The sequence below is a fragment of the Meleagris gallopavo genome, chromosome 6 (genome assembly GCF_905368555.1).
Source record: "Meleagris gallopavo chromosome 6, MGAL_WU_HG_1.1, whole genome shotgun sequence".
Lineage (NCBI taxonomy): Eukaryota > Metazoa > Chordata > Aves > Galliformes > Phasianidae > Meleagris > Meleagris gallopavo.
This window is the reverse complement of record NC_139409.1, coordinates 3,936,932-3,952,373: the sequence shown is the minus strand read 5'-3', so window position 1 is coordinate 3,952,373 and position 15,442 is coordinate 3,936,932. Positions and strand designations below refer to the sequence as shown.

General features: G+C 46.5%; 1 protein-coding gene across 1 annotated transcript in view; it reads left to right on the top strand.

The window, feature by feature from the left end:
• Positions 1-15,442, top strand: part of SETD2 (SET domain containing 2, histone lysine methyltransferase) — a 54,311-nt gene that overhangs the window by 13,820 nt on the left and 25,049 nt on the right. The window contains exons 3-9 of the mRNA XM_085226918.1: positions 1,725-6,127; positions 7,768-7,899; positions 8,768-8,896; positions 11,147-11,270; positions 12,351-12,428; positions 12,732-12,829; positions 14,961-15,087. Coding sequence (XP_085083044.1) covers positions 1,725-6,127; positions 7,768-7,899; positions 8,768-8,896; positions 11,147-11,270; positions 12,351-12,428; positions 12,732-12,829; positions 14,961-15,087 — 5,091 coding nt within the window. The remainder of the gene's footprint in view (positions 1-1,724; positions 6,128-7,767; positions 7,900-8,767; positions 8,897-11,146; positions 11,271-12,350; positions 12,429-12,731; positions 12,830-14,960; positions 15,088-15,442) is intronic.

Below are 15,442 nucleotides of genomic sequence, written 5' to 3'. Positions count from 1 at the left end.
GCAACAACTCACAAAATCATTGCCTCGTTATTTGGGAGCCTGTGCCCAGCATCTTATGGGAGGCTGGCCTCTAGCACTGAACATCTCAAAGCTCCTGCCACGTGGACAGAGCGCTTGGTTTTGTCCTTTGTGCTCCAGTGAATTTGTTCCTGTACATTTATGTGTTACACTGTTGTTAGGTTAAAAAAATGGATCACTTCTGAAAACAGAGTATTTTCAGCAGCCTTTCTATTGAGTATGGGACAGCGTTGGAGAAGAGATGGTCAGACGTGTGGACGTGTCCTGTCCTCAGGGTCACTATCTGGATGCCCTTTCAGCAATGGCAGTCACTTAAAAGCCCCCACAAAGTGGCACCCATTTAAAAGGAGTCAGAGTTTTGGAAAAAAATGCGGAAATAGCGTGGGGTGGGGTTTCTATTCTGCTGACATCTTACTTAATAATTTACCACGGTACCTTTAGCTTTAGCAACTCTGCATTGTTTTACAAGAGTTAAACGATAACAAAGTCCATAATACTTCAGAGTGGGTGCAGGAAACCACTGCTGCAGCCAAAGATGTGTTCATGCAATAGTTATGGAGTAGAACTTACTGTATACACTATTCAGACTGCTAGAATAGTCCTCATTGAGTTATGCTTCTTGCACAAAGTGTAATTACATTAATGCAATCTGGATTTATGGGGATAAGGAGTATCGACAGAAACACCCTTTCAACACAATGGGACAACATTCATCATTAGGGATTGTGCTATCGTTACGCTGCGGTAGATAGTGATAGAGTCTCTGCAGAGGCAAGCCCAGAGCTTAAAAACAATTGGGCACGTGCCAAGGCAAATAAACACACTGTGCTTTTTGCTCTGAAAGCTGCTAATCTCGGGCTTTGATAAATGCATTCTGAAAGGGAAGAAGTTCGCATGTTGAGAAGAGCTCTGTTGCTCTAGGTTTGCTCCATGCCCAAAGTGACATCTCAGTTGCAGGTGTCCTAGAGGAGGTGGCTTTCAGCTCAGTTGTGTCCCAGACTGCCAGGCTTGCTGGGAAAGACTCCTCAGCAGGACATCAGATCCCTTAGGTGAGATGCATATCTAAGGTGTTGGGGTTCATCAGCTCAGAGTCATGCGTGGCTGAGTGCTGATGGAAGTTCTGCTGGCAGTGATGTGAACTTGTTGTTAGCCTGGATGGGACTTAGGGCTGCAGCAGTAGGTCTCAGTGACCTGATTTGTTCTGGCACCAAATATACCCAGGTACAGTATCCTAGAGTGTGAGAACACACCTAAAGCTTAAAATTGCAGGATGTTTTGTAGCCAGAGACCGCAGAAACAGAACAAATAAAGTAGCGGTCTCTCTTCAATTAATTTTGTGCGTTGAACCCTATCGTTCTTTTTTTTTTTTTTTTCTTTTTTCATTCTTATTAAAGAAAAAAAAAACCAAACTTTGATTCTTTGAGTTTGGTTATTAATAAGTCAGTTAAAAAGCCTCAGCCTGAATCCTAAAGGAGGTCTCCCAAAAGGAGACTCGAAAGGAGCAGATAATTGATTTTGATTAAAAGAGAGGCAGGCTGTATGGCTGTGCTGTCCCAGACTTCAGCCCAGGATATCAATTTCTATTTTATCATCATAAAAAATTCACCAAGTGAAAGAAAACTGTTCAGTATTTGCGTAGAACAGAATTTAAAAATAAACATTTCCACTAATGGCATCTTTTTTTTTTTCTTTCTTTCTTTTTCCAGAGCAAGACTGAAACGGTGCAGAAAGCTGGCTTTATCAAAGGCCCAGTGTTCAAAGGTGTTGCTTCTAGTCGTTTTTTGCCCAAAGGCACCAAAACGAAGGTTAACCTTGAAGAGCAAGGAAGACAAAAGGTGTCTTTCAGCTTTAGCTTAACCAAGAAAACCTTACCGAACAGATTTCTGGCCGGTCTGGGAAACGAAAAACAAAATGAAACTCAGAACTCCCCAGCAGTACCCCTACAGACTGATTTTAACCCCAAAATTAAAATGGACCTTGGGGATGCTACTGGTTCAGCGGAGGAGTCTTCACCTCCAAAACCGAAGGTAGAACTGGGGAAAATCCATTTTAAGAAACATTTACTTAGTGTCACAACTAAACCCCTCCCACCAGCTGCAGCAGCAACTTTACTGCCGCCGCCACCGGCTCTGGCACCAGTAACAGAACCAGTGGCAGCGGCCGCGGACTTTCCATCAGCACCACCACCTCCACCAACAGCATCACCAGCAGCACCAATGCCTGTCCCCGCTGCAGCAGCCTTGCCACAGCTGCCCGTCACGCTCATGTCAACGCTGTTGCTGTCACCGCCTGCAGAAGCAGAAGTCCCGGCTTCGAAGGAGCTGTGCCACGCGGTCACTAAGGAGGCTCCTGAGCTGGACCTTAAGCAGGAGGTGGTATCGCACGGTTTGGAAGAACACGTAACTCAACACGTGGCCGAGCAGGTGGAAGTGACTCCACAGAAGGAAGATTCCCATATTGGGAAAGATGATGAGGTTTCAGAAAGCTCTAAGGGTGCTTCTTTGTGCTCTAGGAAACAGGGCTCCAAAAGGAAGTTCTCCCAGTCCGATGGCACGTTGCTGGGCTCTGAGTCTGATGAAGATTCCGTGAGGACTTCTTCCAGCCAGCGCTCGCATGAGCAGAAGATATCCAGTGCAGAAAAGGAGAGGGATCCCAGGAAAAGCTCTTCCTCTCTCAGAGGAGAAGAACTGAAATCCTCCTCACGCTCCAGATCGGATAGAGATGAAAAGTATTCTAGCTATTCAAAATCGGAACGAGATTCGCGGTATGCATCCTCCCGATCCCGGTCAGACAGAGAAAGAAGGCGAAGCCGGTCCCATTCTCGGTCCCGGTCGGATCGGAGCTCCCGAACCAGCTCTTCCTACTCGAGGTCGGAGCGCTCACATTACTACGAATCAGACCGCAGGTATCACCGGAGCTCCCCGTACAGAGAGAGGACAAGATACTCCCGCTCGTACGCAGACTCCAGGGGGAGGGAGAGTTCTGATTCGGAAGATGAGTACAGAAGGACGCATTCCAGATCCAGTGACTCGAGGCGGACGTCGTCCCACTCCTCCTCGTACAGAGAGTCAAGGACTTCTTACTCTAAGTCAGACAGGGACAGCAAAGTAGAGTCATCTCATGCTGACATGGAGAGGAGAGGAAAGTCTTCTTCAAAAGCTGATAGAGATTCAAAACGGACTTCAGAAAGTGAAGTAACCAAAAGGTGCTCTCCCCTTAACGAGCTCGGGTATCGAAAGGGGACTTCCCATTCTAAGCCTGACAGTAATGTGAATTCTTCCCGTTATAAGTCCACCCCTTCAAAGACCCCTGCACCAAAGCCTGATAAATTTAAAAGTTCTTTCTGTTGTACAGAATCAGTTGAAGAAATAAAACAGCAGTCTAATTCTCTAGATTTAGAGACCTCTTGTTTAAAAAGCAATGAGATCAGAGTGTCCATTGCAAAAAGATTTGAAAGGGAAAAGACGCTTTCTCCATTAAATCAGTTAAATGATTCCCCCACTTTTAAAAAGACAGATGAATCAAAAGCTGCTTTTCCTCACTCAGGGTCTGAGGAACTTGCAGGCAATGAATGCCGTGACAGTGTTAAGGAACAAGAGACTTTAGTAAGGGTAAAGCACGAGCAATTGAGAACATGTTTCCCTATAGAAATGAATATAAATGGGTCCCCAGAGGGTAGCTCTGATGATCTGGCAGCTCCCAGTGCCTCCAAAGCAGAGGATGTCGCAGTATCTTCTGATGATAGTTTGTGTAGGTTGGAAGCATCACACATTGGAAGGACGAGTAACTCGTATCCACTGCCCTCGAATGGATTTGAGAGCACGTACATCCCTAAAGAGCACGAGCCCGACGATTCTCACATACAGTCCAGCGAGTGTAGCAGCCTGTTCAGGGAGGAAGAGGCTCTGGTCCTGGAGCAGCAAAGTGAAGCTATGCCTTCACCAGTTGTGAATGTAGACCATTCCAAAATTGCAGTGAAGAAGCTGGATGATCAGGCAGCTCCCTGTGACAAAACCAAAGAACCAGTTTTTTGCTACGTTTCAGATGATGCCGCTCCTTCTTTGCATCATTCAGAAGTTGAAATCGAAGTTGAACCAGCAGATGTGAAAGTGACTTCCGAGGCATTTCTGGACTTGCACGTTGAACCGCAGACGGTGACGTGCGACTATGAAAGCACAGAGGATCCGAATTCAAAGTCTGCATGTGAAGAGGAGCAGTATCACATTAACCCACCCCATCAAGCTGGCCTAGCTGTGGATAGTTCAAGCAGGGATTCTGCCCAGGACTGCTGTTCACCTGGAATCAGGCAGGACTGTCCTGTGGTTACTCAGCATCTGGAGGAAAATATTCCCTCCGAGGGGGACAGGGCCCCGCCGAGCTGCTCGGGCACTGGGGAGGTGCTCGAGTTGGATGCTCGGCACGTTGACCTGAACTCAACACAGTCACTCAAGGATGAGCATTCCTATTATTCCCAAGTGCCACTGGAACGCTGCACCAGAGAGGAGGCAGTGGAAGAAATGGCCGTTACTACGGAGAGAGTTGGTCCTGATGATCTGAAAGAGCAAAGCCAGGGAACGTCTGCCGAGGATGACGGAGGGAATGAGCCCTTGGTGGCTTCAGCTTTTCCAGACGCTTCGTTTCCATCTTGTGATGTTGTGGTGGCTGCGGAAGAACCAGAAGCCGTAACGCAAACCCCAACGTGTGACAGCAGTGGTGGTACCTCCGAATTCGCTCCCGCTCCCCATGATGACTATTCTGACACGGCTGAAAGCGACAGCGAGCCGGGCAGCGATGACAGTGAGACAGAGGATTCTGATTCGGATGATGGCGTGCCACGGAAGCGGCTGCAATCCGTTGTGGTTGTCCCGAAGAACTCGAGCATTGCGATGGAGGACAGCAGCCCCTGCTCCTCGCGGAGCAGCCAGGGCACGCGGCACTACTCTGACCATTGGGATGACGAGAGGCCAGAACCAAGCAGGCCCTACTATGAGGAGAGGCCAGAGGCTACGGCGAGTAACAACGGGCCCCAGGCTGAGAGCAGGTGCTCTCCGAGAGGGATGGACAAGAGTCCGGCCTCGTCTACTGAGCTCAGCAGGAAAGATGGCGAAGAGCCGCGGGCAGACGTCTGCCAGCCGCAGAGCGATGGCGTGGACAGCACGAGCCAGGCAGACCTGGCGGTGGATTCTCAAGGCAAACCCAACCCAGATGAGAGAACGCTTAATGAGCTGATGTCCATCAGTAGGCCGCTTGGCCGGCAGGAGGAGCAGCCATTTTGTGTGCCTGAGAGCTTTGAGGGCACCGATGAGTCTTGCCATCAGATGAGCTTTTCTAAGCCAGACAGCTGGCAGGGGAGTGGGGGTCTCCATCAGTCTGGCCTTGGAGACTGCTCCAGGGAGGACGGTTTTCATCCACGGGAGGGTATGGGTGGCGTGAGCTGGGAGTTGCAGGCAGAGAAGCCCAGCAGCACCTATCAGCAGCCGGATAGCAGCTTCGGGGTCTATTCGGGCTACGTGTACCAGCCAGGCACAGGAGCCTACAGCAGTTCTCAGAACTGCTGGCAGGGCAATGGCTACTGGGATGTGAGGTCTGCTGGCCGGCCTGCTGGAGGCAGCTATGAACGAGTTCAAGGACAAGTGCCGGATTCTCTAACGGAGGATCACGAGGAGTACGAGGATGACCGCTGGGATGATGAGTGCAAGGCTGGCTTCCCCAGCCCCTCCAGTAAGTTCCACACTCCCGAGCAGAAAGAGACAGGCTCCGTGCAAGCCCATGAGATCAGCAGCAACTCGAGCAAGGAGCCGGTGTCTGGTGCTGAGAAAAAAGAGGAGGTGAAGTCTTTGGAAAAGAACGATGTGAAGGAGCGAGGCCCTCCCAAAAAACGACGGCAGGAGCTGGAGAGTGACTCCGAGAGCGATGTGGACTCGAGGGAGAGAAAAAAGGTGAAGGTGGAGGGTGAGCAGGAGGTGGCACCGCAGGACTCCTCCATGGTCGGCCGCCCGTGCATCATGGACGACTTCCGCGACCCGCAGCGCTGGAAGGAGTTTGCCAAGCAGGGGAAAATGCCCTGTTACTTCGACCTCATTGAGGAAAATGTGTACTTGACAGAAAGGTAACTTGAGATTTTTTAATTTTTTTTTTTATTTTTTGCATATAACTTGTTCTAGATTACAGCTTCTGTTAGATTCTGTGACAGCTTTCTTAAGGCCATACTAGCAGCTGGTACAGCAGGGAAGAGGCATGTCACATTTTCTGCATCTCAGTACTGCTCTTAGAGGACAAGATGCTGTACCAGAGCTGTAACTACGCTGGATCTTCTCCCAGTGATGGGCCCAGAGAGGTGCTGGGGATGGGAGAGTACAGGAGAAGAATCACTTGTAAACTGTGTATCTTATTCCATGTGGCATCCCCTGTAGCTCATGTGATGAGGGTTGCAGGAGGGATTTGCTCACCTGAGATTCCTGCCATCAGCACTGAGTAAACACTTTGTTCTTGTATCCGTGGTAGTTTGCAGAAGTGATTTTCTTCCAATTTTTTCTTCCTTTTTTTTTTCTTTTTGCTGCTCTCTCTGCTCTCTCATTCTTGTGAGCATGGTGAGACCACGTTAGAGCCCAGAGCAGTGTATAGAAGCATCATCTCTGGGCTTGTCCACATCTGTTCAGTGTCCCCAAAGGGAAGTCAGAACGTGGGAAAAGTTTTGGATATGTATTTTGGATATGTGCCTTTCCAAAAGCTTTGGGTAATTGCATGTAATTGTTTGTCATCTCAGACAAGTTAGTTCAACTCTAACAGCTGTGATTTAAATTAGCAAAGGGTAATGATTGTAGGTTATCCTTTAGTGGGAGTATTGACCAGGATGGGGACCTTTGAAAGAAAAGTCTTATTTCAGAGCTTTGGGGTTATTCAAGAGGAGCATTGCCTCAGAGCTCAACAACCTCCACCTGTGCCAAAAAATACTCCTTCTGGATTTAGAATGTAGGTAAGAGTCCTTAACGAGTCTGTAACCAAGTCTTATTCTTCGTGCAGCCCTTCTAATAATTTATGCCCATTTAAAACCTTTGCATTTTTAAAATCATCTTGACAGTAAAACAGATTCAATTAGCTAAACCGTTCACTTTGCTGTATTAAAATTCATCTGTTTTGAAATGATATGTGTGCTCTCTAGTGGTTTATATGTTAAAATTATAGAATACAGATTTTCTCCTGGCTTTGTATCAGTGAAACCAAAGAGAGCATTATAGAAGGCTGAAAGGGAGCTCTTGGAGATTGTCTTCATGGCATTATTTATGCTAATAGAATATAGTATTTCAAGAGAGGCTAATCAGAGCCTCCTATCTTTCTAATATAAACCTTATAATTTGTCCCATGTGGTGAGAAATCTAGCTGTAAAAATCAAGAGTGGCTTCCCTGGAGTTTGGCTTTTTCTCTTGTAAGTCAAAATAAAGGGTTTTTAGTCCGGCTTCTGTGTGTGGGTGTGTCTATATACACATCTACGTTGATAGTAAAACTGAATTGTGTACATTAAGGATAAGTAAAAGCTAAATATCCGGGGATGTCTTTCTGAGAAAGCCATCACCTCGTGCTTCAAGTAGTGGCCGTAGTTATCCAGAGGTTCTTTGTGGTTGTCCAAAGGTAGTCCATGTGTCCAGTTTCTAAAGGATAAGTTAATTTCCTCCAGTAACAATTGATAAAAGATTAATTTCTCTACCTGAATAATGTCTTAACTCTTTGTCAATGACCTGTCTTCAACAGAAAGAAGAGCAAATCCCACCGGGATATTAAGCGAATGCTGTGTGAATGCCCTCCTCTCTCCAAGGAAGAACGAGCTCAGGGGGAGGTTGCTTGTGGAGAAGACTGCCTGAACCGCCTGCTCATGATCGAGTGGTGAGTTGGCCAGAGTTGGCCCCTGTTGACCATGAGATGACATGGGAGCACCTGGAGGAATTCACACCTTTCTGGTTGCTGGCTACAAGCTGTCGTCGTGCTCCTGTTTTCACTGACTAGTGTGGATTCAGCTTCAGAGCCTACAGAGAGCATTTAAATCTGACCTTAGGTCTTCCAAACCAAGTATTTTTCTTAGTGCTCTCTTGTAAAACTGACTGCCAGGGCCTGGAGTCCTCTGCTCCTGGGGCTTAATTCGACTTTGGTGTAAGCATGGCTGATGGCAGAGTGTCAGAAATGCAAATACTGCTCTCTGTGAGTTACTAATTTTCTTTCGTTTTTCCTTGTGCATCTGTGCTCTCCCCGGGGCCATCCAGGCCACTGCTATCATCTTATTTCCCCTCCTGGTTGGGATTGGAAGGCCAAGGGAGCTATTGCCACATGAGGAGGAGGCAGGGACTGCGTGCCTGGGGCTGTAGGCACAACGTGCAGGTCATAAAGCTGGGTGGAACGGTAGAAGTTACCTGCCAGAAGCCCTGCCCTTAGCTAATTTAGCCCAGGTACAATGAAACGGGAGATCTTGAGATGAGAACTCATGGAAATATGGAGAGAATTGGCTAGTTCAGCCCACTTGGATTATACAACATACAAGTGCAGTAGCATTTGCATTGGAAATGTTTTTATCTTCTTTCCAGAAATAGTCTGCATTTACATGTTGACAGTCAGATGGTTATACTTTTTATAGCAAAACACATTTGAAAGTTTTACACTGAGTTTATTATGGTTACGTGGCATCTCCTTCCCATCTGAGCTGTTTCTGTTGCTGATGTTGTCATGATGAGAATTGAGTTGTTCCATTTCCTTCTCCTAGTTCTTCCAGGTGCCCAAATGGTGACTTCTGTTCCAACCGACGCTTCCAGAAGAAGCAGCACGCAGATGTTGAAGTAATCCTTACTGAGAAGAAAGGTTGGGGACTCAGAGCTGCCAAAGATCTCCCATCGTAAGCTTTTGCTCTTTGGATGATGTAGTTGTGCTATTTCCTTCCCTCGTGCATGGAAAGTTGCTGACATTATCTTAGTTGCACTGATGTTAGTAGATGTGCTGAATTCCTTCCAGTTTTACATGCTGCCCTTGTGCTCTGTCTTAGTTACCTGCACATGTATGTCCTAACTGAGCATTGCATCACCCACTCTGGTTTTACTCTCTTCCACCAAAGTTTAGTAGAGTTCTCAGTAGGGTTTTTGGCAGGTTTGCTTCTACCTTCCTCTTGTGTTTAGTGTGTTCCCTTCTCTCCTGCTTAAGAGGAGCATGCTCTCTTTGCATCCATTTTCTTCACCACCTCTAAGCTTACCCTCTTCTTGAGTCTTCTTCCTTCCATGTTGGACTACATGGAGAACCCATGGGGCCTTTTCCTCCCTTGTTAGTCTGTGCTCAGCTAACTGCTGTACTTCTGAGTGCTTGTTTTACCCTGGTGATGCTTACAGTTCCAACTCTGGTTTTGACTTGTCTATATTTAGCTAAACCCGGATGTTAACTTGCACACCATGGCTGGGTGCATGCTGTTACGTAGTGTCTGACACAAAAAAACTACCAGGGCCTGAACACCAAAGTTGCAGTGTGGATGAACCCATCTGCCTCCTCCTAGGCTGGCAGCAGAATGGATGCCAGTATTTTTGGAATTCCAGTTCTGTTCTGAACCTGGCACACTCCAAAGCTAAGTGGGAGGAAGCATAGTGCCAGGTCCATTTTACTGTGCAGCTGTGGTGCAGGGAGCAGGCATGGGGCACAAGTAGGACAGACCAAGGAGGTGCTGTGAGCCTTCTGCCATGGTGCCTTCTTATCATCACAGCAGTAAAAAGAGCTTTGAGTAAGGCCTCGAGAGGCAGAACAGCAGTGTGTATGTCTGAGCCTGGATACACTCCTGAATTGTCACAGGGCATGCAGAAATCAGATGTGAAGCTCAGCAGATGAGTAACAAAAGGCTTTGTAGGACAACTCACCTTGCTGTGAGAAGCAGTGCTGTGCACTGGGAGTTTCACCAGGCTCTGATTGGCATTTTAGAAAGCTGTGGGCTGGGCATGGTGAGCCTGTTCAGTCTCAAGTGCATGGGGGACTGTGATCTTTAAGACAAGAATTTAATTGTGCAAAGGTTTTCTGTAACTCAGGTTATTTTAGTGAGTTTCCGTGGAGACTGATCTTTTGCTTCAGTGGAAGACAGATGTCTGTTAAGGAATCCAGGAATGGGTTCTGGCATTCTTGGAAAACTACAGATCTTATGATAGTCTTTTTTTTACTGCTATATCGAATACATGAGACTAATTAACAGAATTGTAGAGTCATTTAGGTTGGAAAAGACCACTGAGATCACCAAGTCCAACCCCAACCCATCCCACCATGCCCACTGATCGTGTCCCCAAGTGCCACATCTCCATGGTTCTTTTAACACCTCTAGGGATGGTGACTTCACCATTTCCCTGGGCAAAGACAGTGAGACTCGTAGCACCAGAAGGCAGACTATGGGGGCTCTCATAGCCAACGAGAGGTGATGCAGCCAGAAGGAGACCACTCCCACCTGGCTGGGGATGGTTCAAAGACATTTCTAGTTCTGCTCTGCTCTCCTCCTGCCTTCAGGTTTCCAGGCTTGGAGTTCTGTGGGCAGGAGTGCTCCATCCAGCGGGGAGCTGGGCAGAAGCTGCTGCCTTCTGCTGTTTAAGCAGAAGGGAAGAGTTGAAGGATTCAGGGTGGCATTAAGCAAGGGAAAATGTAGGACATGTAGCTTAGCAGTGTGTTGTGATGGGCTGGGCTTGGAGTAACTGGTTGTTCTCCTCCATCTCTGCTTGAAGTTTTACCTTTCCTAGGATCAAAAAGGGCTTTTTATCAACCCCACATTTTGCCCACCATATCAACAAGGTGCAGGCAGGTTTTCCATTTCATTTTAGGAAAACCATCCACCAGCAGCGTATTTCCTTAATTTTCTTTGTTCTCCTCTGCATGTTGCCCCCAAAATTTGGTTCTTTTAGAGAGCAATCATTGCTTGTAGGGAAGTGTTGTTCTTGTCTCAGGGCCTTCCACTCTGATGCTCCTGGTGGTGTGATAGTGTCAAAAATGAATTAATCTGAGTAGCCTGAGATGAAAGCTGGTACAGAGTGCTGTACCAAAAGGACAAGCTTGTCTCAATAGCAGTTAATTTCCATTCTCTGGTGCTAATTGCTCACTGATGAGTGATGCTTTTTCCCCCTATGCTTTCCAGAAACACTTTTGTGTTGGAATACTGCGGAGAGGTGCTGGACCACAAAGAGTTCAAGGCACGTGTGAAGGAATATGCCCGCAACAAGAACATCCACTACTACTTCATGGCTTTGAAGAATGACGAGGTGAGCAGGGAGCCCACCAAAGTGCTTGGCATTGAGAGGGGCTGGCAGGTGGGCTTAGCCCCAGCTCAGTGTGAGCACTCAATGTCCTCAGAACAGGTGATGTGAGAGAATTTGTCCTTCTGTCCCGCAGCTTTGGAAAGGATAGAGTGATGGGCTCTGCTGGGGGAAACCACACCTCTGTGAGGTGCTTGGAGCTGAATTTATTTATTTATTTATTACCAAAATAAACCAGTCTAGGAAACATATCAACAGGAATCCAAGTTTTCTTACTTCTCCAGTTTACAGAAGTAACTTCTTTGGTCCACCTTGAGCCAGTAGAGTCCTCACATATACCAGAAATTCTTAATGTACTTCAGCTTGTCAGCAGTTTTGGGTCTATGGACTGTTGGAGCTGTGATGCAGAGCTGTGGCGCTGCCTACCTTGAGCTCTGGCTCGCTGGGAACAAGGGATATAAATAGAACTGCAATACCCAATTCTGCTCATCACTTCTGTTGAGATTTTTTTGGGTCTTGGGATTTTTACAGTAAATGAGCTAAAAATACTCCCAAGTTCTTTTTTTTTTTCTTTTTTTCTTTTTTTTCTTTTTCCTTTTTTTGCCCTCCACATAAGCAGTTCTGGTAGGTGCCATGGGATTGTGATGTGATCACAAGGTGTCTTGCCCAGTTAAGAAAGGGAGAGCACAGTGATCCATGGGGCAGTCTTCCCATTAAAACACAATCTGTGGGGCTCCACCAGCCCTGATACTCATATTCTGTATCAGAGGGTCTGATACAGAATACGTCAGGAAACTGATGCTACAAACTCAGAATCCCACCAAACCAAACAATTCAGTATCAGTCTGTAATGAAAACTAAGAACCACATATCATGTTCATCTTTTTGAGGGGCACTTATTATCCCTATAAAATCCGTTCTCTCCCAGTTAAATAATGCTAATAGTGCAGGAGAAAAGGGTGGTGACTTCTGCAGTGATCATGTTCTCCTTCAGCCATGCTGTGTTTCCAGATATGCTGCTCAGTGTTTCTGCCTCGTGCCTAGGGAGGGCAGTCTGTTTTATTATATTTGTTATTTCCTTTCCAGATAATAGATGCTACCCAGAAAGGAAACTGCTCTCGTTTTATGAACCACAGCTGTGAACCAAACTGTGAGACACAAAAGGTAAACTGCTGGATCAAAGCTGCTGCTGCTGCCTCTCACTTCGCTGTCCTGTGACTTAGCAAGCTCCAAGTGAAAGGCATTTCTCCTTTATCTTCCTGTCTCTTTGTTTTTTTTGATGTAGCTTCTTGTAAGTCAACAAACAGCCACCATTGAAATGGGCAAGTATGGCAGGCTCAGTTAGCAAAGCTTAAATGTATCACTGTTGCTTTGAGAAGGATTTATCTTGCTAATTTCGTGCAAAAAAAAAGAAGCCAAGCCTGGCTATTTTAATAACCACTGTCACTTTTTTTTTCCTTGCCTTAGTGGACTGTGAATGGGCAGCTCAGAGTTGGGTTCTTCACCACCAAGCTGGTCCCGTCAGGCTCCGAGCTGACCTTTGATTACCAGTTCCAGAGATACGGGTAGGTTCCATCTCTCTCTCTCTGCTTCAAGTGTTGCAAGTTACAATTTTTGTGAGCACTGATGCAGTGAAGAAATGATGCTCCAATGCAGGGCCTCATCGAGCAGAACAGTTAGAAATGAATGGGAATTCAACTGCATGAAATGCTACCTGGATAAAGTTTCTCTATTTCAAACAGAGGAGGTTTGAAATCACTTTATTTTCTTTTTCTTCCATACTTCATACCATCTCTCCCCAGTGGAAACTTCCCAGATAATGATCTGAGTATTTCTTTCCTCAATCTAACTATTAATTGCCTGAGCTTTAAACTTTGCCATGTTCTTAAATAAAGCCTCTTCATTCTTTCCCACCCACTACTGTTTTACAACTTTGCAAATACTCACAAGAGCTGTAAAAGCCCAGCAGATAGCACATTCCTTCTCTCTGTCTGACTGCACATGTGCAGAGTGCAGCGTGGGCTTTGCTCTCGTGCACTTGAGCTCAGTATTTTCTATTGCTGCTCATCCAGGCGTACTGCGAAGTATTTCACTCTCTTTGACATGATTAGCACAAAATGGCACCTAGCTGTTTTGAAACGTGCAATTATGAGATTAGCTGTAGATCTACTGTATAATCCCTAGGCATCTTTACCAAATACTGTTTTTTTTTTTATGAGCATTTCTTCCTTCTGGATTCTGCTTTCTGCAACAATGTAAGCAGAAGGATCAGAACTGAATTTTTAGTTGTAGATTGATTCATGCTAAGTTGTCAGATACTGCCATGTAGTTTTCTGTGCCAAGTGATAGTCAGGCATAGACCATAGAATCACTGAGGTTGGAAAAGACCTCCTGAGGTCATCAAGTCCAACCCCAGCCCATCCCCACCGTGCCCACTTACCCATGCCTGTTATTGCCACATCTGCTCTTTTCTTGAAAAGCTCAGATCTCTGAAGATGAGACAGTACCTGGCCTGATAGCTCATTAGAATCCCCAGGTGGGATTCGTCTGCCTGGATTTGCTTATCAAAAAGTGCAAAGCCATCATGGAGCTATGTGTTGTGAATGGTGGGGGCTGATGGTCTTATCCTAAGGGAGGTGGCCAAGTGCATCAGCCCAGCTTCCAAGTGGCTGCTCATTGCACTCATCTTCCACCTGGTCTGGTCTTTTGCTGTATTGGCTGGCTTGGTATCTCCTGTATTTGAGGTCAGCCACTCTCTGCCTCACTGGAGTTTTTTAGATCTCATCTCACGTGTCTCCTTCCTCATCTTCTGCTTCATATAAGACACTGCGACTTCTCTGTTAGTTACTGCTGATACTGCACAGCCAAATTCCTCCAGTCAGTTCTGTGTATCACACAGAATGATAGAATCATTAAGGCTGGAAAGGATCAACTCCTATCACCAAGTCCAACCATCAGCCCATCCCCACTAATCCAAAGACATGCTCTCAAGCAATTTTGGCATATCATAGAATCATCATAGAATCATTGAGTTGGAAGGGACTCACAAAGGCCATCTGGTCCAACTCCCCTGCAACAAGCAGGGGGCACCCAGAGCTCGATTAAGGTGCTCAGAGCCCTGTCCAGCCTGACCTTGAATGTCTCCAGGCATTGAGCATCCATCACTGTGTGATTTTGGTTGATTGCAAGGTGTGATGTGAGGTTAGTGGATCCAATTCTCCAGCTTTTTCCTTTCTGGATTTTACTTCTTGACCTGGGGAGGGCCTGGATCTGTACCAGGCTTTGGATTTCTGTGGAAACAACAGGGAATCACAGCAGCTGGTTAAGAATTGATGGGTTTATTTGAATTTTTAGGGGGTAGAATGAAAGGCCTTGCCATGCAGGAAGGCATGGAGCTAAAAACTGTGCGAAGAGCAGAGAACTGGTGAAGTACCAGTCTGGGTCTGGGCAGCCTTGCTTTGCAAGACAGTGCAAACCATCTGAGAAGATGGGATGTGAATGTTTTCCATATTTTCTTCTAGCTGCTTAGCAGGAATTTGAAGAACAATGGAAAGAAAAGAGAAAGGAAAGTGCCAGAAGTGTCAGGGCAGTGTGGTTAATGGTCTTTTCTCACAGTATCAGGGTTAAGACACAACAACGGGCCGTGAGTGCAATGGATTCATCATTTAACTGCGTGTTACTTCTGTCCCCAAATAGCAAAGAAGCTCAGAAATGTTTCTGTGGCTCAGCCAACTGCCGGGGCTACCTGGGAGGAGAGAACAGGGTCAGCATCCGGGCTGCAGGGGGGAAGATGAAGAAGGAACGCTCCCGTAAGAAGGATTCGGTGAGTGGGATTCACCTGGGTGTCTGGTTTTTTGTTGGTTTTGTCACTGAAATGCAGCACTGTTGAGGACATTACCTGAAATTGGACAGTTAAAATGCTGCCATCCTCAAGCTGGGATGTGAAATCTGAACCTCTAATTGCTTTGGCCTAGAGGCAAGTCAGCGCTGAGGAGCTTGTGTGAACACGCACTGTGTTCTCTCTGAGTTGGTTCCAGTTGTGTCTGCAGCTGGATGTGAATGAAATAAGGAATTGAAATCCAGTCTTTTTAAAGCCTTTTTATAGCTCCTCATGCATATAAACCTCTTCAAGTGGTTACATGAGTCTATTCTCTGCACTGAATGGCACTGATGGATTT